This window comes from Oncorhynchus keta, chromosome 28, assembly GCF_023373465.1.
Source record: "Oncorhynchus keta strain PuntledgeMale-10-30-2019 chromosome 28, Oket_V2, whole genome shotgun sequence".
Classification (NCBI taxonomy): Eukaryota; Metazoa; Chordata; class Actinopteri; order Salmoniformes; family Salmonidae; genus Oncorhynchus; species Oncorhynchus keta.
The window spans coordinates 7,636,003-7,663,396 of record NC_068448.1 but is presented as its reverse complement, the minus strand read 5'-3'; the positions used below and the strand labels follow the sequence as shown (position 1 = coordinate 7,663,396).

The 27,394-nt window shown below is 46.4% G+C and overlaps 1 protein-coding gene and 1 long non-coding RNA gene across 10 annotated transcripts in view; one reads left to right on the top strand and one right to left on the bottom strand.

The window, feature by feature from the left end:
* The window catches only part of LOC118372958 (guanine nucleotide-binding protein G(i) subunit alpha-3-like), an 89,782-nt gene that overhangs the window by 22,280 nt on the left and 40,108 nt on the right, over positions 1 to 27,394 (top strand). For all 9 annotated transcript variants that reach the window (XR_008084908.1, XR_008084907.1, XR_008084906.1 and 6 more), the window contains exon 3: positions 10,842 to 10,983. Coding sequence is in view for 6 of the 9 variants with exons in the window: in XM_052484645.1 (XP_052340605.1) it covers positions 10,842 to 10,983 (142 nt within the window). In the remaining 3 variants the exon portion in view is untranslated. The remainder of the gene's footprint in view (positions 1 to 10,841; positions 10,984 to 27,394) is intronic.
* On the bottom strand, positions 16,176 to 27,331 carry LOC127913151 (uncharacterized). Its single transcript, XR_008084909.1, has 6 exons — positions 26,646 to 27,331; positions 26,187 to 26,504; positions 26,010 to 26,112; positions 25,572 to 25,617; positions 20,243 to 20,288; positions 16,176 to 16,251 (listed from the first exon to the last, which is right to left on the bottom strand). It is a non-coding gene; the product is annotated as an uncharacterized LOC127913151 (long non-coding RNA).

Here is a 27,394-nt window from a genome sequence, read left to right as displayed (position 1 = left end):
CATATCTGTGCATTCAAATAGCCATCAATAAAATTCAATTGTGTTTGTTGTTCGTAGCTTATGCCTGCCCATACCATAACCCCACCACCACCATGGGGCACTCTGTTCACAACGTTAACATTAGCAAACCGTTCGCCCACACAACACCATACATGCTGTCTGCCATCTGCCCGGTACAGTTGAAACCCAGATTCATCCATGAAGAGCACACTTCTACAGCGTGCCAGCCAGTGGCCATCTAAGGTGAGCATTTGTCCACTGAAGTCGGTTAAGCCCTTGTGAGGACGACGAGCATGCAGATGAGCTTCCCTGAGACGGTTTCTAATAGTTTGTGCAGCAATTATTCAATTATTAAACCCACAGTTTCATCAGCTGTCCAGGTGGTTTCAGACGATCCCAAAGGTGAAGAAACCGGATGTGGAGGTCCTGGGCTGGTGTTGTTACACGTGGTCTGTGGTTGTGAGGCCGGTTGGACGTACTGCCAAATTCTCTTAAACGACATTGGAGGCAGCTTATGGTAGAAAAATAATAAAATTATCCGGCAACAACTCTAGTGGACATTCCTGTAGTCAGCATTCAAATTGCTCCCTCAACTTGAGACATCTGTGGCATTGTGTTTTGTGACAAAACTGCACATTTTAGAGTGGCCTTTTATTGTCCCCAGCACAAGGTGCACCTGTGTAATGATCATGCTGTTTAATCGCCTGTCAGGTGGATGATTATCTTGGCATAGGAGAAACGTGAACTAGCAGGAATGTAAAAACATTTTTGAGAAATAAGCTTTTTGTGCATAATGGAACATTTCTGTGATCTTTTATTTCAGCTCATGAAGCATGGGACTGACACTTGTTGTTCAGTGTAATATTGAGTTGCACCCCCTTTTTCCCTCAGAACAGCTTCAATTGGTCGGGGCATGGGACCGGACAAGGTTTCTCGAGCATCCCTGTGAAATGCTTACCCAAAGCTTCCCTCAGTTGTCTGGATGTACAGGACCTGTCAACAGTTTGGACGTACTCATTCAAGGGTTTTTCTTTCTTTTTTAAGATTTCCTACTTTGTGGAATAATAGTGAAGACATAAACTATGAAATAACACATTGATTCAGTCAGTAACAAATCAATATATATTTTATATTTGATATTCTTCAAAGTAGGCACCTTTGGCCTTAATGACAGCTTTGCACATTCTTGGAATTTTCTCAACAAGATTCATCTGGAATGCTTTTCCAACAGTCTTGAAGGAGTTACCACATATGCTGAACTTGTTGGCTTCTTTTCCTTCACTCCGCGGTCAAACTCATCCTGAACCATGTCAATTGGATTGAGGTCGATTGTGGAGACCAGGTGATCAGGTCATCTGATGCAGCACTCGATTTTCCTTCTTGGTCAAATAGCCCTTACACAGCCTGGAGGTGTGTTGGGTCATTGTCCTGTTGAAAAACAAATGATTGTTCCACTAAGCGCAAACCAGATGGGATGGCGTATCGCTGCAGATTGTTTTGGTAGCCTTGCTGGTTAAGTGTGTTTTGAATTCTAAATAAATCACTGACAGTGTCACCAGCAAAGCACCTCCACACCATCACACCACCTCCTCCATGCTTCACAGTGGGAACCACACATGCAGAGATCATCCGTTCACCTACCCTGTGTCTCAGAAAGACGGTTGGAACCAAAAATCTCAAATTTGGACAGATTTCCACTGGTCGTGTTTCTTGGCCCAAGCAAGTATCTTGTTCTTATTGGTGTCCTTTAAGTAGTGGTTTCTTTGCAGCAATTCGACCATGAAGGCCTGATTCACGCAGTCTCCTCTGAGTTGATTTTGAAATGTGTCTGTTACTTGAACTCTGAAGCATTTATTTGGGGTGCAATTTCTGAGGCTGGTAACTCTAATGAACTTACCCTCTGCAGCAGAGGTAACTCTGGGTCTTCCTTTCCTGTGGCGGTCCTCATGAGAGCCAGTTCCATCATAGTGCTTGATGGTTTTTGTGACTGCACTTGAAGAAACTTTCAAAGTTATTGAAATTTTCTGCATTGACTGACCTTCATGTCTTAAAGTAATGATGGACTGTCGTCTCTCTTTGCTTATTTTAGCTGTTCATGCTATAATATGGACTTGGTCTTTTACCAAATAGGGCTATCTTCTGTATACCACCTCGTCACAACACAACTGATTGGCTCAAAGAAAGCAATTCCACAAATGTACTTTTAACAAGGCACACCTGTTAATTGATATGCATTCCATGTAACTACCTCATGAAGCTGGTTGAGAGAATGCAACATGTGTGCAAAGCTGTCATCAAGGCAAAGGGTGGCTACTTTGAAGAATCTTTCAAACTTATTTTGTTACTACATGATTCCATATGTGTCATTTCCTAGTTTTGATGGTTTCAATATTATTCTACAATGTAGAGATTAGTAAAAACAAAACCCTTTTAATTTTTTAAACCTTTGTTTATTTCACATTTATTTAACCAGGTAGGCCAGTTGAAAATAAAGTTCTCATTTACAACTGTGACCTGGCCAAGATAAAGAAAAGCAGTGTGACAAAAACAACGACACATAGTTACATATCAACAAACGTACAGTCAATAACACAATAGGAAAATCTATGAACAGTTTGTGCAAATGTAGAAGAGTAGGGAGGTATGGCAATAAGTAGGCCATAGAGGCGGAATAATTACAATTTAGCATTAACACTGGAGTGATGGATGTGCAGATGATGATGTGCAAGTAGAGATACTGGGGTGCAAAAGAGCAAGAGGGTAAGTAATAATATGGGGATGAGGTAGTTCGGTGTGCTATTTACAGATAGGCTGTGTACAGGTACAGTGATCGGTAAGCTGCTCTGACAGCTGATGCTTAAAGTTAGAGGGAGATAAGACTCCGGCTTCAGTGATTTTTGCAATTCGTTTCAGTCATTTGGCAGCAGAGAACTGGAAGGAAAGACTGCCAAAGGAAGTGTTGGCTTTGGAGATGACCACTGAAATACACCTGCTGGAGCGCGTGCTACGTGTGGATGTTGCTATGGTGATCAGTGAGCTGAGATAAGGCGGGGCTTTACCTAGCAAAGACTTGTAGATGACCTGGAGCCAGTGGGTTTGGCGACAAATATGTAGTGAGGGTCAGCTAATGAGAGCATACAGGTCGCAGTGGTGGGTAGTAAATGGGGATTTGGTGACAAAACAGATGACATTGTCATAGACTACATCCAGTTTGCTGAGTAGAGTGTTGGAGGCTATTTTGTAAATGACATCGCCGAAGTCGAGGATCGGTAGGATAGTAAGTTTTACGAGGGTATGTTTGGCAGCATGAGTGAAGGATTCTTTGTTGCAAAATAGGAATCCCATTCTAGATTTATTTTTGGATTGGATGTTTAATGTGAGTCTGGAAGGAGAGTTTACAGTCTAACCAGACACCTAGGTATTTGTGGTTGTCCACATATTCCAAGTCAGAACCGTCCAGAGTAGTGATGCTGGACGTGCGGGCAACAATCGGTTGATGAGCATGCATTTAGTTTTACTTGCATTTTAAAAGCAGTTGGAGGCCACGGAAGGAGAGTTGTATGGCATTGAAGCTCGTCTGGAGGTTTGTTAACACAGTGTCCAAAGAAGGGCTAGATGTATACAGAATGGTGTCGTCTGCGTGGAGGTGGATCAGAGAATCACCAGCAGCAAGAGCAACATCATTGATATATACAGAGAAAATAGTCGGCCCGAGAATTGAACCCTGTGGCACCCCCATAGACTGCCAGAGGTCCGTACAACAGGCCCTCCGATTTGACACGCTGAACTCTATCTGAGAATTAATTGGTGAATCAGGTGAGGCAGTCACTTGAGAAACCAAGGCTATTGAGTCTGCAGATAAGAATGCAGTGATTGACATAGTCGAAAGCCTTGGCCAGGTCGATGAATACAGCTGCACAGTATTGTCTCTTATCAATGGCAGTTATGATATCGTTTAGGACCTTGAGCGTGGTTGAGGTGCACCCATGACCAACTCGGAAACCAGATTCCATAGTGGAGAAGGTACGGTGGGATTTTGAAATGGTCGATCTGTTTGTTAACTTGGCTTTCGAAGATTTTTGAAATACAGGGCAGGATGCATGTAGGTCTATAACAGATTGGGTCTGAGTGTATCCCCCTTTGAAGAGGGGAATGACCGCGGCAGCTTTCCAATCTTTGTGGATCTCAGACGATACAAAAGAGTGGTTGAATAGGCTAGTATTAGGGGTTGCAACAATTCCGGCGGATAATTTAAGAAAGAGAGGGTCCAGATTGTCTAGCCCAGCTGATTTGTAGGGATACAGATTTTGCAGCTCTTTCAGATCATCAGCTGTCTGGTTTTGGGTGAAAGAGAAGCGGGGAGGGCTGGGGGAAGTTGCTGCAGGGGTTGCTGATGATTTTGGCTGGGGTAGCCAGGTTGAAAGCGTGGCTAGCCATAGAAAAATGCTTATTGATCGATTATTGTAGATCTATTGGTGGTGACAGTGTTTCCTAGCCTCAGTGCAGTGGGCAGCTGCGAGGAGGTGCTCTTATCTTTCATGGACTTGAGTGTCCCAAAACTTTTTTGAATTAGTGCTACAGGATGCAAATTTATGTTTGATCTAACTGACTGAGTATATTGGTTCCTGACTTCCCTGAAGAGTTGGGGGGCTATTTGACGTGAATGCAGCACGCCACAGGATGTTTTTGTGCTGGTGTTACGTTCCCCAGTTTATGTGTTGTAGTTTGTGTATTTGCATGTATTTGTTTCAGGAAAATGGCTTCCTGAAATCCCTCAAGTAGCTGATTGGTCGACTCCATGGCTAATTGGAGAGCTGACCCCGCCCCCTCGTCAAGACTGCCGTCTCCAATTACCCATTCCATCTGAAGATATATAAATGCCAGTGTTCTATTCAGGAGGGAGAATATATTGCTGCAAGTAGATTTGCTAGAGAATTTTGTAGGAAAGAGATTTTGCTAGAGTTTTTGCTAGAGTTTTTCCTGGGAGTTCATTGCTGAAAGTTGGTATGTTTTGTGAGTTTGTTGCTCAGATAGAGCTTATTTGATGTCCTTTGTTTGTTTCTTAGTTTGTTTGTGAAATTGTTTAATATTCTCTTTCATTTGTTCCCAGGGGGGAAGGGGAAGGCACCTAGGGAGTGCTTAGGCAAGAGGCCCGCGGGCATACATATACCCGTAGCATATTCGCTGTCTAGGCACACTAGGTAAAACCTGGGCGGACCACCCCCTGTATTTTGGCTAGGGCACCAGGTGGTGCTAAATTAGGTAAGTAGTGGGTAGGCAGGTAAGATAGGAGAGGGGGGGCTTTGAGATTTACTTTCTTTGCTTTGGTTCCGTCCAGCCCCTTTTCCCCATATTACTGTGTGAAGGAATAAAGTCCTTGTAAACGGTACCACATTCTGTCTGTTGTCATCCTTACTCGCACCTACAGTCCATACCCTTTTCACATCACGGAGAGTTTAGTTGTAGCAGGGTGTTGCGTTCCCTCTTCATAGAGGCGTGCGTAACAGCTGGTCAAGGGCAGTCAAGTCTGGGGTGAACCAAGGTTTATATCTGTTCTTATGTCTTCATTTTTTGAACGGGGCATGCTTATTTAAGATGGTGAGGAAAGCACTTTTGAAGAGCAAACAGGAATCCTCAACTGACGGGATGAGGTCAATATCCTTCCAGGATTCCTGGGCCAAGTCGATAAGAAAGGCCTGCTCGCTGAAGTGTTTTAGGGAGCGTTTGACAGTGATGAGGCGTGGCCGTTTGACTGTGGACCCATCACGCAGGCAGGCAATGAGGCAGTGATCGCTGAGATCCTGGTTGAAGACAGCAGAGGTGTATTTAAAGGGCAAGTTGGTCAGGATGATATCTAAGAGGGTGCCCATGGTTACGGATTTAGGGTTGTACCTGGTAGGTTCCTTAATCATTTGTGTGAGATTGAGTGCATCTAGTTTAGATTGTAGAATGGCCGGGGTGTTAAACATATCCCAGTTTAGGTCACCTAACAGAACAAACTCTGCCCCCCATCTTTCTTCAATCAATTCACATCTGGTGTCCAGGGCACAGCTGGACAGGGGGTCTATAACAAGCGGCAACAGTGAGAGACTTGTTTCTGGAAAGTAGTTTAAAAAAAAGTAGAAGCTCGAATTGTGTGGGCACAAAACTGGATAGTGTGACAGAACTCTGCACGCTATCTCTGCAGTAGATTGCAACTCCGCTCCCTTTGGCAGTTCTATCTTGTCGAAGAAGTTGTATTTGGGGATGGACATTTTTGGTGGCCTTCCTAAGCCAGTATTCAGACATGGCAAGGACATCAGGGTTGGCGGAGTGTGCTAAAGCAGTGAATAAAACAAACTTAGGGAGGAGGTTTCTGATGTTGACATGCATGAAACCAAGGCTTTTACGGTTACAGAAGTCAACAAATGAGAGCGTCTGGGGAATGGGAGTGTTGCTGGGGGCTGCAAGGCCTGGATTCACCTCTACATCACCAGAGGAACAGAGGAGGAGTAGGATAAGGGTACGGCTAAAGGCTATAAGAACTGGTCGTCTTGTGCGTTCGGAACAGAGAGTAAAGGAGCAGATTTCTGGGCGCGGAAGAATAGATTCAAGGCATAATGTACAGACAAGGGTATGGTAGGATGTGAATACAGTGGAGGTAAACCTAGGCATTGAGTGTCGATAAGAGGTTTTGTCTCTAGAGGCACCGGTTAAGCCAGGTGAGGTCACCGTGTAGGTGTGTCCACATTTTTGACTGGTACTGTACTTTGGGTGGTAGACCATTCTTGATACATTCTTGATACACACAGGAATCTGTTGAGTGTGAAAAAACCCAGTAGCGTTGCAGTTCTTGACTCAAACCCCTGTGCCTGGCACCTACATACTACCATTCCCCGTTCAAAGGCAACTTACATTTTTTTGTCTTGCCCATTTACTCTCTTAATATTATTTACCTGGATTCACCTGGTCAGTCTGTCTCGGAAGTAGTAGATAATGGTCAGTCTGTCACGGAAGTAGTAGATGATGGTCAGTCTGTCACGGAAGTAGTAGATGGTGGTCAGTCTGTCATGGAAGTAGTAGATGATGGTCAGTCTGTCATGGAAGTAGTAGATGATGGTCAGTCTGTCATGGAAGTAGTAGATTATGGTCAGTCTGTCATGGAAGTAGTAGATTATGGTCAGTCTGTCATGGAAGTAGTAGATTATGGTCAGTCTGTCATGGAAGTAGTAGATTATGGTCAGTCTGTCATGGAAGTAGTAGATTATGGTCAGTCTGTCATGGAAGTAGTAGATGATGGTCAGTCTGTCATGGAAGTAGTAGATGATGGTCAGTCTGTCATGGAAGTAGTAGATGATGGTCAGTCTGTCATGGAAGTAGTAGATTATGGTCAGTCTGTCATGGAAGTAGTAGATGATGGTCAGTCTGTCACGGAAGTAGTAGATGATGGTCAGTCTGTCATGGAAGTAGTAGATGATGGTCAGTCTGTCACGGAAGTAGTAGATGATGGTCAGTCTGTCATGGAAGTAGTAGATGATGGTCAGTCTGTCATGGAAGTAGTAGATGATGGTCAGTCTGTCATGGAAGTAGTAGATGATGGTCAGTCTGTCATGGAAGTAGTAGATGATGGTCAGTCTGTCATGGAAGTAGTAGATGATGGTCAGTCTGTCACGGAAGTAGTAGATGATGGTCAGTCTGTCACGGAAGTAGTAGATGATGGTCAGTCTGTCACGGAAGTAGTAGATGATGGTCAGTCTGTCATGGAAGTAGTAGATGATGGTCAGTCTGTCATGGAAGTAGTAGATGATGGTCAGTCTGTCATGGAAGTAGTAGATGATGGTCAGTCTGTCATGGAAGTAGTAGATGATGGTCAGTCTGTCATGGAAGTAGTAGATGATGGTCAGTCTGTCATGGAAGTAGTAGATGATGGTCAGTCTGTCATGGAAGTAGTAGATGATGGTCAGTCTGTCATGGAAGTAGTAGATGATGGTCAGTCTGTCATGGAAGTAGTAGATGATGGTCAGTCTGTCACGGAAGTAGTAGATGATGGTCAGTCTGTCACGGAAGTAGTAGATGATGGTCAGTCTGTCACGGAAGTAGTAGATGATGGTCAGTCTGTCACGGAAGTAGTAGATGATGGTCAGTCTGTCACGGAATTAGTAGATGATGGTCAGTCTGTCATGGAAGTAGTAGATGATGGTCAGTCTGTCATGGAAGTAGTAGATGATGGTCAGTCTGTCATGGAAGTAGTAGATGATGGTCAGTCTGTCACGGAAGTAGTAGATGATGGTCAGTCTGTCACGGAATTAGTAGATGATGGTCAGTCTGTCATGGAAGTAGTAGATGATGGTCAGTCTGTCATGGAAGTAGTAGATGATGGTCAGTCTGTCATGGAAGTAGTAGATGATGGTCAGTCTGTCATGGAAGTAGTAGATGATGGTCAGTCTGTCATGGAAGTAGTAGATGATGGTCAGTCTGTCATGGAAGTAGTAGATGATGGTCAGTCTGTCATGGAAGTAGTAGATGATGGTCAGTCTGTCATGGAAGTAGTAGATGATGGTCAGTCTGTCATGGAAGTAGTAGATGATGGTCAGTCTGTCATGGAAGTAGTAGATGATGGTCAGTCTGTCATGGAAGTGTTCTTAATGTTTTTCCCCATTCAATAATCTGTTCTCATAATGTTTAATACTGGTCTAACTTTCTCTGTGGTCCCCAACTATTCAAGCTCATCTTGGCTAGTGAAAAGGCTGGGCCTGTGATCATTGGGTTGTCACGGCTGCCCTGTGATCATTGGGTTGTCACGGCTGCCCTGTGATCATTGGGTTGTCACGGCTGCCCTGTGATCATTGGGTTGTCACGGCTGCCCTGTGATCATTGGGTTGTCACGGCTGCCCTGTGATCATTGGGTTGTCACGGCTGCCCTGTGATCATTGGGTTGTCACGGCTGCCCTGTGATCATTGGGTTGTCACGGCTGCCCTGTGATCATTGGGTTGTCACGGCTGGCCGTGATCATTGGGTTGTCACGGCTGCCCTGTGATCATTGGGTTGTCACGGCTGCCCTGTGATCATTGGGTTGTCACGGCTGACCGTGCTGCAGACCTGTTTGATAAAATCACCATTTTAATAGTTCTTCAAAGTAGGTAAGACATGGTTTCAAGAATGCTACAACTATCAATCGGTTAGTAGAGCTATACCTCCTGAACGGTCTCTATCCCTCTCGTTTGCTGGGTTGTGTACAGTCCTCTCTCATGTGGTCTTTGTGCTGTGTCGGGAAGAATAAGCGCAATGGATCCTGCTCATTGTTGTTAATTACAATGTTTTCTGCGCTGAACTAGGTTGAGTATTTTGCCTATTGAAAACTACAACTCCCTACAGCGTCCCACAGTTCATTCTTGATGTGATGTCTCTCGTGCTTGATAGGATTTGCCTTTAGAGAAACGGTGCGTTGAGCTCACACAAAAATGAACTAAACGGAATTCAACTAATTGAATCGGTCACTTAGTTGTTTAATTATCAGAGGGGGGTGTATTGTTAATCGTTCAGCTCTAGTTGCAGCCCAAATGGAATTCTATCAAACTCACATACACCAGGATGGATGGTGGCATGTTTCAGTCCAAACTGGATTCTGACAAACTTGTATGAACAAAATCAAAGGTTACTGTTACCATTTGTGGTGATGACATTTTAATAAGTTGTGTAACTGATCATTTTAACTTATCAAACAAGTTGACTGATTTAAAAAAAATGGCATTCGGAATATGTACAGTATTTTCTGAGGGCTTAATGGTTCAGGGAGAATCGGCATCGACAGCTGAGTTCAGCTCTGTCAGTCTGTGTGTGTCTCTTGTGTGTGTGCATGTTTGTGCGTGCGTGTGACCGTGTTCTGTGTACGCATATAGAGACGCTAGCCTCATTTAGCATGGCACTGCTCAGGCAGAGCGAGGATGGAGGAAGCTCCCATTACATAACAAACTGAACAATGGCCACAGATGCTGGCCTGGAATGGCCTGAATAGACTCCCAACCCTGGATTCCCACATTAAGAAAGCCCACGCCTCGTCACTCATGCACAATTCACCATGCTATTAAAAGTTGATTGCTTTTTGAAATGTCTTGTCCTACATGTCCACACATCCAGGAGCATTTCAGTCAGCCCTTAGACTAGAGACTTCTGTGAAGCCAAATCATGTAACTTTATTTCCAGAAACCTTTCCTAAAATGACTAGGTTTATTTCCAGAAACCTTCCCTAAAATGACTAGCTTTATTTCCAGAAACCTTCCCTAAAATGAATAGCTTTATTTCCAGAAACCTTCCCTAAAATGACTAGGTTTATTTCCAGATATCCCAGTTGAAGAATTACTGGAATAAGAAGAGAATTCACCAACCAAGATTTCCGCAATCCAGGAACTTTGGAAAAGTCGCTACCCTTCTTGTTTTGATCTGAAATCTAAAAGATCATCCTGAATGTTGTCCTGTTCTTGATCAGCCTTATTAGAGATTGGCTGTGATCCAATGTCCTCACCACATAGTGTGAGTGCCTAATACATTGCTTCATGCTAAGTGGGTATTGACATTGGAAAACACCCAGTGACTTCTGTGAAGCATTACATGTTACTTGGGTTGATCTGAAACAGATCTGAGCTCAAATATTTGGAAAAATATCCTTTCAAATACTTTAAGTGTTTTTTTGAGTCTGCCAGATGGGAAGTTTTTGCAGTTTTGAGAATTTTTCTATTGGTTTATTAAGCCAACTCAAGAGGCGGGGGGGTGAGTATTTAAAAATATATATATTTCATGTTTTAGAAACCCGGGTCTGATCTGAAAATGTAAAGAAGATCAACCTCTATGTCCTCCCATTCAGGATCATCCATGAGGCCGGCTACTCTGAGGAGGAGTGTAAACAGTACAGAGTGGTGGTGTACAGCAACACAATCCAGTCTATCATCGCCATCATCAGAGCCATGGGACGCCTAAAGATAGACTTTGGGGACGCCACACGAGCGGTAGGCATATTGTTCTATGTTCTATGTATTCTAGACTAGCTGATAGAACTAATCAAGGGGTTGGGTTGTTCACTGGACATGGGTGAGCTGGTGCTAGCATAAGAACTGGGCAGGTCTGCGTCTGAGCTCGTGCCTGGCAGGGCTGGAATGGTGCCTGGCAGGGCTGGAATGGTGCCTGGCAGGGTTGGAATGGTGCCTGGCAGGGCTGGAATGGTGCCGTTGCCTGGCAGGGCTGGAATGGTGCCTGGCAGGGCTGGAATGGTGCCTGGCAGGGCTGGAATGGTACCTGGCAGGGCTGGAATGGTGCCTGGCAGGGCTGGAATGGTACCTGGCAGGGCTGGAATGGTACCTGGCAGGGCTGGAATGGTCCCTGGCAGGGCTGGAATGGTGCTGGGGCCTGGCAGGGCTGGAATGGTGCTGGGGCCTGGCATGGAATGGTGCCTGGCAGGGCTGGAATGGAATGGTGCCTGGCAGGGCTGGAATGGAATGGTACCTGGCAGGGCTGGAATGGAATGGTACCTGGCAGGGCTGGAATGGAATGGTACCTGGCAGGGCTGGAATGGAATGGTACCTGGCAGGGCTGGAATGGAATGGTACCTGGCAGGGCTGGAATGGTACCTGGCAGGGCTGGAATGGTGCTGGTACCTGGCAGGGCTGGAATGGTACCTGGCAGGGCTGGAATGGTACCTGGCAGGGCTGGAATGGTCCCTGGCAGGGCTGGAATGGTGCTGGGGCCTGGCAGGGCTGGAATGGTCCCTGGCAGGGCTGGAATGGTGCCTGGCAGGGCTGGAATCACTGTGTTGATGTGCCTCTAGCGTCCCGTAGACAGACCTGTCTAAGGGTTGAAGCCGATGAGAGCAATGGGGTGGGAATGACAGCATAATTACGCCATTTTCTTTGGCATAATTGAGTCCATCAATGGACAGATGAGACTTGTGGTTTTGTCTAAAAGGAGTAAACAACCGGGGCTTCTCCTTTGAGTACTTCGTATGCTCGACAAAATGTTTCAGGAAGTCAACAAAGTGCACATCTTTCATCCACCCGGAGGGATTTTCCCTTCCTTTTTGGGCCAGGTGTCCCGTTGATCAGGAAATGATTGTGAATGTTGACCCGGGGGGGATATAAAATATGGAGGTATACTTTTCCTTGTGGCTGAGACGGAACTGTGACGGAACGGTTCCCCTTTCAGCGGAGGTCAGTGACCCTGCTTGTTTCGATCCACGTCTGCCCACCACTCTGTCAGGTTTATGTACAGTGGTCACCCCAGTTTCACCGACAGTCCGTATGTCTCCTGGTCCAAAATGTATGTCACTGTATCACTTATGCTACATTGTCGAAGAAGCTACTTGTCCTGCCAAGGCCAGTTGCCTCCTTCTTTCTCAGCGACAGCATTGGGTCGTGCTTTAAGAAGCCTGTAAGCCACTCCGAGCTGGCCTTTCTCTGCCCACATTGGCGCTAACTACAGCTGCTGTGCCACAGCAAACTGGTAGGCAAGTCTTCTGACCTCACTTGGTAACAGACCAAAGTAAATGTCAGCTGATCTAGTCATATACAAGCTGCATCTCTATAACAGGTGGAAGAAACCTGCCGTGGTTTTTTGTAGCCAAACATTGTTGTTGGCTTGGCTGTCTGACTTTCAACTGCTTCTCTGGTAACCGTTTGACAATACCGAGTCAGAGTACGGTAATTTATGTCAAAATCCTTTGCTGTAATCCTGATTTTGATTTTGTTCTGCAGCTTCACCTGCATCACTGCTTTTAACATGATGCCAGGTGGTGACCTGCCATTCTGTCTTTATTTGATCATTTCTCATTTCTAACTTTCTTTTTTTCTTTTCATTGCAACACATTTCCTAAACACATTTCCTCATTGCAATGACATATTTATTACAGGCTTATAACTCCCACCCTGTCTACTATCCTTGTTGTGCAATTCAATGCAATGCAATTCATGACACTGTATGAAGTAGCGTGTGTGTGGATATACTGTCTCATACAGTAGGCATGTAGTTTGTTAGTACACACACACACACACGCCAGAGCCTGTCTTATGTAGTGCAGGGATATGTCTGCTGCTCTAATCTATACGTGTATATATATCAAATTATTATTTTACCTTTATTTAACTAGGCAAGTCAGTTTAGAACAAATTCTTATTTTCAATGACGGCCTGGGAACAGCGGGTTAACTGCCTGTTCAGGGGCAGAACAACATATTTTTTTTTACCTTGTCAGCTCGGGATTCGATCTTGCAACCTTTCGGTTACTGGCCCAACATTCTAACCATTAGACTACCTGCCGTCCCACATTTATACTAATCCATTTACAGTAACATTTAATAATATTATCAGAGCTCAATCATTTATCCCTCCCCCTCCCTCTGTCTCCCCCTCTTGTCTCCCCCTCTTGTCTCCCCCTCTGCGGGAGAGAGAGAGGGCGCTGTAGAGAGGACACACTGCAACCTGATTCTTCACAGGAGAGTTATGACAATACACACTACACCACACACTGTCACTCCAACACACACACACACACTACACCACACACTGTCACTCCAACACACACACACACACACACACACACACACACACTGTCACTCCAACACACACACACACTGTCACTCCAAAACATAAACACTCACTCCATCATCTGCTCACTCACATAATGCACATACATTTATACTGACTCTACACACCTGCACACCCACTAACATACAAGCTGCTGCTACTCTGTTTATCTTATATCCTGTTGCTTAGTCCCCTTCCCCCTATACATATCTACCTCCATCCTTCCCCCTATACGTATCTACCTCCATCACTCTAGTATCCCTGTCCCCTTCCCCCTATACATATCTACCTCCATCACTCTAGTATCCCTGTCCCCTTCCCACTATACATATCTACCTCCATCCTTCCCCCTATACGTATCTACCTCCATCACTCTAGTATCCCTGTCCCCTTCCCACTATACATATCTACCTCCATCCTTCCCCCTATACATATCTACCTCCATCCTTCCCCCTATACATATCTACCTCCATCCTTCCCCCTATACATATCTACCTCCATCACTCTAGTATCCTTGTCCCCTTCCCACTATACATATCTACCTCCATCCTTCCCCCTATACATATCTACCTCCATCCTTCCCCCTATACATATCTACCTCCATCCTTCCCCCTATACATATCTACCTCCATCCTTCCCACTATACATATCTACCTCCATCCTTCCCACTATACATATCTACCTCCATCCTTCCCACTATACATATCTACCTCCATCCATCATACTATACATATCTACCTCCATCCTTCCCCCTATACATATCTACCTCCATCCTTCCCCCTATACATATCTACCTCCATCACTCCTCCTATACATATCTACCTCCATCCCCCTATACATATCTACCTCCATCCTTCCCACTATACATATCTACCTCCATCCTTCCCCCTATACATATCTACCTCCATCCTTCCCCCTATACATATCTACCTCCATCCTTCCCACTATACATATCTACCTCCATCCTTCCCACTATACATATCTACCTCCATCCTTCCCACTATACATATCTACCTCCATCCTTCCCACTATACATATCTACCTCCATCCTTCCCACTATACATATCTACCTCCATCCTTCCCACTATACATATCTACCTCCATCCTTCCCCCTATACATATCTACCTCCATCCTTCCCCCTATACATATCTACCTCCATCCTTCCCCCTATACATATCTACCTCCATCCTTCCCCCTATACATATCTACCTCCATCCTTCCCACTATACATATCTACCTCCATCCTTCCCACTATACATATCTACCTCCATCCTTCCCACTATACATATCTACCTCCATCCTTCCCACTATACATATCTACCTCCATCCTTCCCCCTATACATATCTACCTCCATCCTTCCCACTATACATATCTACCTCCATCCTTCCCCCTATACATATCTACCTCCATCCTTCCCACTATACATATCTACCTCCATCACTCCCCCTATACATATCTACCTCCATCCTTCCCCCTATACATATCTACCTCCATCCTTCCCACTATACATATCTACCTCCATCCTTCCCACTATACATATCTACCTCCATCCCTCCCACTATACATATCTACCTCCATCCTTCCCACTATACATATCTACCTCCATCCTTCCCCCTATACATATCTACCTCCATCCCTCCCACTATACATATCTACCTCCATCCTTCCCCCTATACATATCTACCTCCATCCCTCCCCCTATACATATCTACCTCCATCACTCCCACTATACATATCTACCTCCATCCTTCCCCCTATACATATCTACCTCCATCCTTCCCACTATACATATCTACCTCCATCCTTCCCCCTATACATATCTACCTCCATCCTTCCCACTATACATATCTACCTCCATCCTTCCCACTATACATATCTACCTCCATCCCTCCCACTATACATATCTACCTCCATCCTTCCCACTATACATATCTACCTCCATCCTTCCCCCTATACATATCTACCTCCATCCCTCCCACTATACATATCTACCCCCATCCCTCCCACTATACATATCTACCTCCATCACTCCCCCTATACATATCTACCTCCATCCCTCCCACTATACATATCTACCTCCATCCTTCCCCCTATACATATCTACCTCCATCCTTCCCCCTATACATATCTACCTCCATCCCTCCCACTATACATATCTACCTCCATCCTTCCCACTATACATATCTACCTCCATCCTTCCCCCTATACATATCTACCTCCATCCTTCCCCCTATACATATCTACCTCCATCCTTCCCACTATACATATCTACCTCCATCACTCCCACTATACATATCTACCTCCATCCTTCCCCCTATACATATCTACCTCCATCACTCACCCTATACATATCTACCTCCATCCTTCCCACTATACATATCTACCTCCATCCTTCCCACTATACATATCTACCTCCATCCTTCCCACTATACATATCTACCTCCATCCTTCCCACTATACATATCTACCTCCATCCTTCCCCCTATACATATCTACCTCCATCCTTCCCCCTATACATATCTACCTCCATCCTTCCCACTATACATATCTACCTCCATCCTTCCCCCTATACATATCTACCTCATCACTCCAGTATCCCTGTCCCCTTCCCCCTATACATATCTACCTCCATCACTCCAGTATCCCTGTCCCCTTCCCCCTATACATATCTACCTCCATCCTTCCCACTATACATATCTACCTCCATCACTCCAGTATCCCTGTCCCCTTCCCCTATATATATCACCTCCATCACTCCAGTATCCCTGTCCCCTTCCCCTATACATATCACCTCCATCACTCCAGTATCCCTGTCCCCTTCCCCCTATACATATCTACCTCCATCCTTCCCACTATACATATCTACCTCCATCACTCCAGTATCCCTGTCCCCTTCCCCCTATACATATCTACCTCCATCCTTCCCACTATACATATCTACCTCCATCCTTCCCACTATACATATCTACCTCCATCCTTCCCACTATACATATCTACCTCCATCCTTCCCACTATACATATCTACCTCCATCCTTCCCCCTATACATATCTACCTCCATCCTTCCCACTATACATATCTACCTCCATCCTTCCCCCTATACATATCTACCTCCATCCCTCCCACTATACATATCTACCTCCATCACTCCCACTATACATATCTACCTCCATCCTTCCCCCTATACATATCTACCTCCATCACTCCTCCTATACATATCTACCTCCATCCCTCCCCCTATACATATCTACCTCCATCCCTCCCCCTATACATATCTACCTCCATCCTTCCCACTATACATATCTACCTCCATCCTTCCCACTATACATATCTACCTCCATCCTTCCCCCTATACATATCTACCTCCATCCTTCCCCCTATACATATCTACCTCCATCCTTCCCACTATACATATCTACCTCCATCCTTCCCCTATACATATCTACCTCATCACTCCAGTATCCCTGTCCCCTTCCCCCTATACATATCTACCTCCATCACTCCAGTATCCCTGTCCCCTTCCCCTATACATATCTACCTCCATCCTTCCCACTATACATATCTACCTCCATCACTCCAGTATCCCTGTCCCCTTCCCCCTATACATATCACCTCCATCACTCCAGTATCCCTGTCCCCTTCCCCCTATACATATCACCTCCATCACTCCAGTATCCCTGTCCCCTTCCCCCTATACATATCTACCTCCATCCTCCCCACTATACATATCTACCTCCATCACTCCAGTATCCCTGTCCCCTTCCCCCTATACATATCTACCTCCATCCTTCCCCCTATACATATCTACCTCCATCCTTCCCACTATACATATCTACCTCCATCCTTCCCCCTATACATATCTACCTCCATCCTTCCCCCTATACATATATACCTCCATCCTTCCCACTATACATATCTACCTCCATCCTTCCCACTATACATATCTACCTCATCACTCCAGTATCCCTGTCCCCTTCCCCCTATACATATCTACCTCCATCACTCCAGTATCCCTGTCCCCTTCCCACATACATATCTACCTCCATCACTACAGTATCCCTGTCCCCTTCCCACTGTACATATCTACCTCCATCACTCCAGTATCCCTGTCCCCTTCCCACTATACATATCTACCTCCATCCTTCCCACTATACATATCTACCTCCATCCTTCCCACTATACATATCTACCTCATCACTCCAGTATCCCTGTCTCCTTCCCCTATACATATCTACCTCCATCACTCCAGTATCCCTGTCCCTTCCCCTATACATATCTACCTCCATCACCCAGTATCCCTGTCCCCTTCCCACTATACATATCTACCTCCATCACTCCAGTATCCCTGTTCCTTCCCACTATACATATCTACCTCCATCACTCCAGTATCTCTGTCCCCTTCCCTATACATATCTACCTCCATCACTCCAGTATCCCTGTCCCCTTCCCCTATACATATCTACCTCCATCACTCCAGTATCCCTGTCCCCTTCCCCCTATACATATCTACCTCCATCACTCCAGTATCCCTGTCACCTTACCCCTATGCATATCTACCTCCATCACTCCAGTATCCCTGTCCCTTCCCCTATACATATCTACCTCCATCACTCCAGTATCTCTGTCCCCTTCCCCTATACATATCTACCTCCATCACACCAGTATCCCTGTCCCCTTCTTCCCCTATACATATCTACCTCCATCACTCCAGTATCCCTGTCCCCTTCCCCTATACATATCTACCTCCATCACTCCAGTATCCTGTCCCTTCCCCTATACATATCTACCTCCATCACTCCAGTATCCCTGTCCCTTCCCCTATACATATCTACCTCCATCACTCCAGTATCTCTGTCCCCTTCCCCTATACATATCTACCTCCATCACTCCAGTATCTCTGTCCCCTTCCCCCTATACATATCTACCTCCATCACTCCAGTATCCCTGTCCCCTTCCCCTATACATATCTTCCTCCATCACTCCAGTATCCCTGTCCCCTTCCCCCTATACATATCTACCTCCATCACTCCAGTATCCCTGTCCCTTCCCCCTATACATATCTACCTCCATCACTCCAGTATCCCTGTCCCCTTCCCCTATACATATCTACCTCCATCACTCCAGTATCTCTGTCCCTTCCCCTATACATATCTACCTCCATCACTCCAGTATCCCTGTCTCCTTCCCCTATACATATCTACCTCCATCACTCCAGTATCCCTGTCCCCTTCCCCTATACATATCTACCTCCATCACTCCAGTATCCCTGTCCCCTTCCCCCTATACATATCTACCTCCATCACTCCAGTATCCCTGTCCCTTCCCCTATACATATCTACCTCCATCACTCCAGTATCCCTGTCCCTTCCCCTATACATATCTACCTCCATCACTCCAGTATCCCTGTCCCTTCCCCTATACATATCTACCTCCATCACTCCAGTATCCCTGTCTCCTTCCCCCTATACATATCTACCTCCATCACTCCAGTATCCCTGTCCCCTTCCCCTATACATATCTACCTCCATCACTTCAGTATCCCTGTCCCTTCCCTATACATATCTACCTCCATCACTCCAGTATCCCTGTCCCTTCCCCTATACATATCTACCTCCATCACTCCAGTATCCCTGTCCCCTTCCCCTATACATATCTACCTCCATCACTCCAGTATCCCTGTCCCTTCCCCCTATACATATCTACCTCCATCACTCCAGTATCTCTGTCCCTTCCCCCTATACATATCTACCTCCATCACTCCAGTATCCCTGTCCCCTTCCCCTATACATATCTACCTCCATCCTTCCCCCTATACATATCTACCTCCATCACTCCAGTATCTCTGTCCCCTTCCCCTATACATATCTACCTCCATCACTCCAGTATCCCTGTCCCCTTCCCCTATACATATCTACCTCCATCACTCCAGTATCTCTGTCCCCTTCCCCCTATACATATCTACCTCCATCACTCCAGTATCTCTGTCCCCTTCCCCTATACATATCTACCTCCATCACTCCAGTATCCCTGTCCCCTTCCCACTATACATATCTACCTCCATCCTTCCCACTATACATATCTACCTCCATCCTTCCCACTATACATATCTACCTCCATCCTTCCCCCTATACATATCTACCTCCATCCTTCCCACTATACATATCTACCTCCATCCTTCCCCCTATACATATCTACCTCCATCCTTCCCACTATACATATCTACCTCCATCACTCCCACTATACATATCTACCTCCATCCTTCCCCCTATACATATCTACCTCCATCACTCACCCTATACATATCTACCTCCATCCTTCCCACTATACATATCTACCTCCATCCTTCCCACTATACATATCTACCTCCATCCTTCCCACTATACATATCTACCTCCATCCTTCCCACTATACATATCTACCTCCATCCTTCCCCCTATACATATCTACCTCCATCCTTCCCCTATACATATCTACCTCCATCCTTCCCACTATACATATCTACCTCCATCCTTCCCCTATACATATCTACCTCATCACTCCAGTATCCCTGTCCCCTTCCCCCTATACATATCTACCTCCATCACTCCAGTATCCCTGTCCCCTTCCCCTATACATATCTACCTCCATCCTTCCCACTATACATATCTACCTCCATCACTCCAGTATCCCTGTCCCCTTCCCCTATACATATCACCTCCATCACTCCAGTATCCCTGTCCCCTTCCCCCTATACATATCACCTCCATCACTCCAGTATCCCTGTCCCCTTCCCCTATACATATCTACCTCCATCCTCCCCACTATACATATCTACCTCCATCACTCCAGTATCCCTGTCCCCTTCCCCCTATACATATCTACCTCCATCCTTCCCCTATACATATCTACCTCCATCCTTCCCACTATACATATCTACCTCCATCCTTCCCCTATACATATCTACCTCCATCCTTCCCCTATACATATCTACCTCCATCCTTCCCACTATACATATCTACCTCCATCCTTCCCACTATACATATCTACCTCATCACTCCAGTATCCCTGTCTCCTTCCCCTATACATATCTACCTCCATCACTCCAGTATCCCTGTCCCCTTCCCACATACATATCTACCTCCATCACTCCAGTATCCCTGTCCCTTCCCCCTATACATATCTACCTCCATCACCCAGTATCCCTGTCCCTTCCACTATACATATCTACCTCCATCCTTCCCACTATACATATCTACCTCCATCCTTCCCACTATACATATCTACCTCATCACTCCAGTATCCCTGTCTCCTTCCCCCTATACATATCTACCTCCATCACTCCAGTATCCCTGTCCCTTCCCCTATACATATCTACCTCCATCACTCCAGTATCCCTGTCCCCTTCCCCTATACATATCTACCTCCATCACTCCAGTATCCCTGTCCCCTTCCCCTATACATATCTACCTCCATCACTCCAGTATCTCTGTCCCCTTCCCCCTATACATATCTACCTCCATCACTCCAGTATCCCTGTCCCTTCCCCCTATACATATCTACCTCCATCACTCCAGTATCCCTGTCCCTTCCCCCTATACATATCTACCTCCATCACTCCAGTATCCCTGTCACCTTACCCCTATACATATCTACCTCCATCACTCCAGTATCCCTGTCCCCTTCCCCTATACATATCTACCTCCATCACTCCAGTATCCCTGTCCCCTTCCCCTATACATATCTACCTCCATCACCCAGTATCCCTGTCCCCTTCCCCTATACATATCTACCTCCATCACTCCAGTATCCCTGTCCCCTTCCCCTATACATATCTACCTCCATCACTCCAGTATCCTGTCCCTTCCCCCTATACATATCTACCTCCATCACTCCAGTATCCCTGTCCCCTTCCCCCCTATACATATCTACCTCCATCACTCCAGTATCCCTGTCCCTTCCCCCTATACATATCTACCTCCATCACTCCAGTATCCCTGTCCCCTTCCCCTATACATATCTACCTCCATCACTCCAGTATCCCTGTCCCCTTCCCCTATACATATCTACCTCCATCACTCCAGTATCCCTGTCCCCTTCCCCTATACATATCTACCTCCATCACTCCAGTATCCCTGTCCCCTTCCCCTATACATATCTACCTCCATCACTCCAGTATCCCTGTCCCCTTCCCCCTATACATATCTACCTCCATCACTCCAGTATCCCTGTCCCCTTCCCCTATACATATCTACCTCCATCACTCCAGTATCCCTGTCCCCTTCCCCCTATACATATCTACCTCCATCACTCCAGTATCCCTGTCCCCTTCCCCCTATACATATCTACCTCCATCACTCCAGTATCCCTGTCCCCTTCCCCTATACATATCTACCTCCATCACTCCAGTATCCTGTCCCCTTCCCCCTATACATATCTACCTCCATCACTCCAGTATCCCTGTCCCCTTCCCCTATACATATCTACCTCCATCACTCCAGTATCCTGTCCCCTTCCCCTATACATATCTACCTCCATCACTCCAGTATCCCTGTCCCCTTCCCCTATACATATCTACCTCCATCACTCCAGTATCCCTGTCCCCTTCCCCTATACATATCTACCTCCATCACTCCAGTATCCCTGTCCCCTTCCCCCTATACATATCTACCTCCATCACTCCAGTATCCCTGTCCCCTTCCCCTATACATATCTACCTCCATCACTCCAGTATCCCTGTCCCCTTCCCCTATACATATCTACCTCCATCACTCCAGTATCCCTGTCCCCTTCCCCTATACATATCTACCTCCATCACTCCAGTATCCCTGTCCCCTTCCCCTATACATATCTACCTCCATCACTCCAGTATCCCTGTCCCCTTCCCCTATACATATCTACCTCCATCACTCCAGTATCCCTGTCCCCTTCCCCTATACATATCTACCTCCATCACTCCAGTATCCCTGTCCCCTTCCCCTATACATATCTACCTCCATCACTCCAGTATCCCTGTCCCTTCCCCTATACATATCTACCTCCATCACTCCAGTATCCCTGTCCCTTCCCCTATACATATCTACCTCCATCACTCCAGTATCCCTGTCCCCTTCCCCTATACATATCTACCTCCATCACTCCAGTATCCCTGTCCCCTTCCCCTATACATATCTACCTCCATCACTCCAGTATCCCTGTCCCTTCCCCCTATACATATCTACCTCCATCACTCCAGTATCCCTGTCCCCTTCCCCTATACATATCTACCTCCATCACTCCAGTATCCCTGTCCCCTTCCCCTATACATATCTACCTCCATCACTCCAGTATCCCTGTCCCTTCCCCTATACATATCTACCTCCATCACTCCAGTATCTCTGTCCCCTTCCCCTATACATATCTACCTCCATCACTCCAGTATCCCTGTCCCCTTCCCCTATACATATCTACCTCCATCACTCCAGTATCCCTGTCCCTTCCCCCTATACATATCTACCTCCATCACTCCAGTATCCCTGTCCCCTTCCCCTATACATATCTACCTCCATCACTCCAGTATCCCTGTCCCCTTCCCCCTATACATATCTGCCTCCATCACTCCAGTATCCCTGTCCCCTTCCCCCTATACATATCTACCTCCATCACTCCAGTATCCCTGTCCCCTTCCCCTATCAATTTCAACCCCATCACTCCAGTATCCCTGTCCCCTTCCCCCTATACATATCTACCTCCATCACTCCAGTATCCCTGTCCCCTTCCCCCTATACATATCTACCTCCATCACTCCAGTATCCCTGTCCCCTTCCCCTATACATATCTACCTCCATCACTCCAGTATCCCTGTCCCTTCCCCTATACATATCTACCTCCATCACTCCAGTATCCCTGTCCCCTTCCCCCTATACATATCTACCTCCATCACTCCAGTATCCCTGTCCCCTTCCCCTATACATATCTACCTCCATCACTCCAGTATCCCTGTCCCCTTCCCCCTATACATATCTACCTCCATCACTCCAGTATCCCTGTCCCCTTCCCACTATACATATCTACCTCCATCACTCCAGTATCCCTGTCCCCTTCCCCCTATACATATCTACCTCCATCACTCCAGTATCCCTGTCCCTTCCCCTATACATATCTACCTCCATCACTCCAGTATCCCTGTCCCTTCCCTATACATATCTACCTCCATCACTCCAGTATCCCTGTCCCCTTCCCCTATACATATCTACCTCCATCACTCCAGTATCCTGTTCCCCTATACATATCTACCTCCATCACTCCAGTATCTCTGTCCCCTTCCCCTATACATATCTACCTCCATCACTCCAGTATCCCTGTCCCCTTCCCCCTATACATATCTACCTCCATCACTCCAGTATCCCTGTCCCCCCCCTATACATATCTACCTCCATCACTCCAGTATCCCTGTCCCCTTCCCCTATACATATCTACCTCCATCCTTCCCCTATACATATATCATACCAGTATCCATCCTTCCCACTATACATATCACCATCCTTCACTCCAGTATCCTCTGTCCCCTTCCCCTATACATATCTACCTCCATCACTCCAGTATCCCTGTCCCCTTCCCACTATACATATCTACCTCCATCCTTCCCCTATACATATCTACCTCCATCACTCCAGTATCCCTGTCTCCTTCCCCCTATACATATCTACCTCCATCACTCCAGTATCCCTGTCCCTTCCCTATACATATCTACCTCCATCACTCCAGTATCTCTGTCCCCTTCCCCTATACATATCTACCTCCATCACTCCAGTATCTCTGTCCCCTTCCCCTATACATATCTACCTCCATCACTCCAGTATCCCTGTCCCCTTCCCCTATACATATCTACCTCATCACTCCAGTATCCCTGTCCCCTTCCCCTATACATATCTACCTCCATCACTCCAGTATCCCTGTCCCCTTCCCCCTATACATATCTACCTCCATCACTCCAGTACCCCTGTCCCCTTCCCCTATACATATCTACCTCCATCACTCCAGTATCCCTGTCCCCTTCCCCCTATACATATCTACCTCCATCACTCCAGTATCTCTGTCCCCTTCCCCCTATACATATCTACCTCCATCACTCCAGTATCTCTGTCCCTTCCCCCTATACATATCTACCTCCATCACTCCAGTATCCCTGTCCCCTTCCCCTATACATATCTACCTCCATCACTCCAGTATCCCTGTCCCCTTCCCCTATACATATCTACCTCCATCACTCCAGTATCCCTGTCCCCTTCCCTATACATATCTACCTCCATCACTCCAGTATCCCTGTCCCCTTCCCCCTATACATATCTACCTCCATCACTCCAGTATCTCTGTCCCCTTCCCACTATACATATCTACCTCCATCACTCCAGTATCCCTGTCCCCTTCCCCCTATACATATCTACCTCCATCACTCCAGTATCCCTGTCCCCTTCCCCCTATACATATCTACCTCCATCACTCCAGTATCCCTGTCCCCTTCCTCCTATACATATCACCTCCATCCTTCCCCCTATACATATCTACCTCCATCACTCCAGTATCCCTGTCTCCTTCCCCTATACATATCTACCTCCATCCTTCCCACTATACATATCTACCTCCATCCTTCCCACTATACATATCTACCTCCATCACTCCCACTATACATATCTACCTCCATCACTCACCCTATACATATCTACCTCCATCCTTCCCACTATACATATCTACCTCCATCCTTCCCCTATACATATCTACCTCCATCCTTCCCACTATACATATCTACCTCCATCCTTCCCCCTATACATATCTACCTCCATCCTTCCCCTATACATATCTACCTCCATCCTTCCCCCTATACATATCTACCTCCATCCTTCCCACTATACATATCTACCTCCATCCTTCCCCCTATACATATCTACCTCATCACTCCAGTATCCCTGTCCCCTTCCCCTATACATATCTACCTCCATCACTCCAGTATCCCTGTCCCCTTCCCCCTATACATATCTACCTCCATCCTTCCCACTATACATATCTACCTCCATCACTCCAGTATCCCTGTCCCCTTCCCCCTATACATATCACCTCCATCCTTCCCCCTATACATATCTACCTCCATCACTCCAGTATCCCTGTCCCCTTCCCCCTATACATATCTACCTCCATCCTTCCCACTATACATATCTACCTCCATCACTCCAGTATCCCTGTCCCCTTCCCCCTATACATATCTACCTCCATCCTCCCCACTATACATATCTACCTCCATCACTCCAGTATCCCTGTCCCCTTCCCCCTATACATATCTACCTCCATCCTTCCCCTATACATATCTACCTCCATCCTTCCCCCTATACATATCTACCTCCATCCTTCCCACTATACATATCTACCTCCATCCTTCCCCCTATACATATCTACCTCCATCCTTCCCCCTATACATATATACCTCCATCCTTCCCACTATACATATCTACCTCCATCCTTCCCACTATACATATCTACCTCCATCACTCCAGTATCCCTGTCCCCTTCCCCCTATACATATCTACCTCCATCCTTCCCACTATACATATCTACCTCCATCACTCCAGTATCCCTGTCCCCTTCCCCTATACATATCTACCTCCATCCTCCCCACTATACATATCTACCTCCATCACTCCAGTATCCCTGTCCCCTTCCCCCTATACATATCTACCTCCATCCTTCCCCCTATACATATCTACCTCCATCCTTCCCCCTATACATATCTACCTCCATCCTTCCCCCTATACATATCTACCTCCATCCTTCCCCCTATACATATCTACCTCCATCCTTCCCCCTATACATATCTACCTCCATCCTTCCCCCTATACATATCTACCTCCATCCTTCCCACTATACATATCTACCTCCATCCTTCCCACTATACATATCTACCTCCATCACTCCAGTATCCCTGTCCCCTTCCCACTATACATATCTACCTCCATCACTCCAGTATCCCTGTCCCCTTCCCACTGTACATATCTACCTCCATCACTCCAGTATCCCTGTCCCCTTCCCACTATACATATCTACCTCCATCACTCCAGTATCCCTGTCCCCTTCCCACTATACATATCTACCTCCATCCTTCCCACTATACATATCTACCTCCATCCTTCCCACTATACATATCTACCTCCATCACTCCAGTATCCCTGTCCCCTTCCCCCTATACATATCTACCTCCATCACTCCAGTATCCCTGTCCCCTTCCCACTATACATATCTACCTCCATCACTCCAGTACCCCTGTCCCCTTCCCCCTATACATATCTACCTCCATCACTCCAGTATCCCTGTCCCCTTCCCCCTATACATATCTACCTCCATCACTCCAGTATCCCTGTCCCCTTCCCCCTATACATATCTACCTCCATCACTCCAGTATCCCTGTCCCCTTCCCCTATACATATCTACCTCCATCACTCCAGTATCCCTGTCCCCTTCCCACTATACATATCTACCTCCATCACTCCAGTATCCCTGTCCCCTTCCCACTATACATATCTACCTCCATCACTCCAGTATCCCTGTCCCCTTCCCCTATACATATCTACCTCCATCACTCCAGTATCCCTGTCCCCTTCCCCCTATACATATCTACCTCCATCACTCCAGTATCCCTGTCCCCTTCCTCCTATACATATCACCTCCATCCTTCCCCCTATACATATCTACCTCCATCACTCCAGTATCCCTGTCTCCTTCCCCCTATACATATCTACCTCATCACTCCAGTATCCCTGTCCCCTTCCCACTATACATATCTACCTCCATCCTTCCCCCTATACATATCTACCTCCATCACTCCAGTATCCCTGTCTCCTTC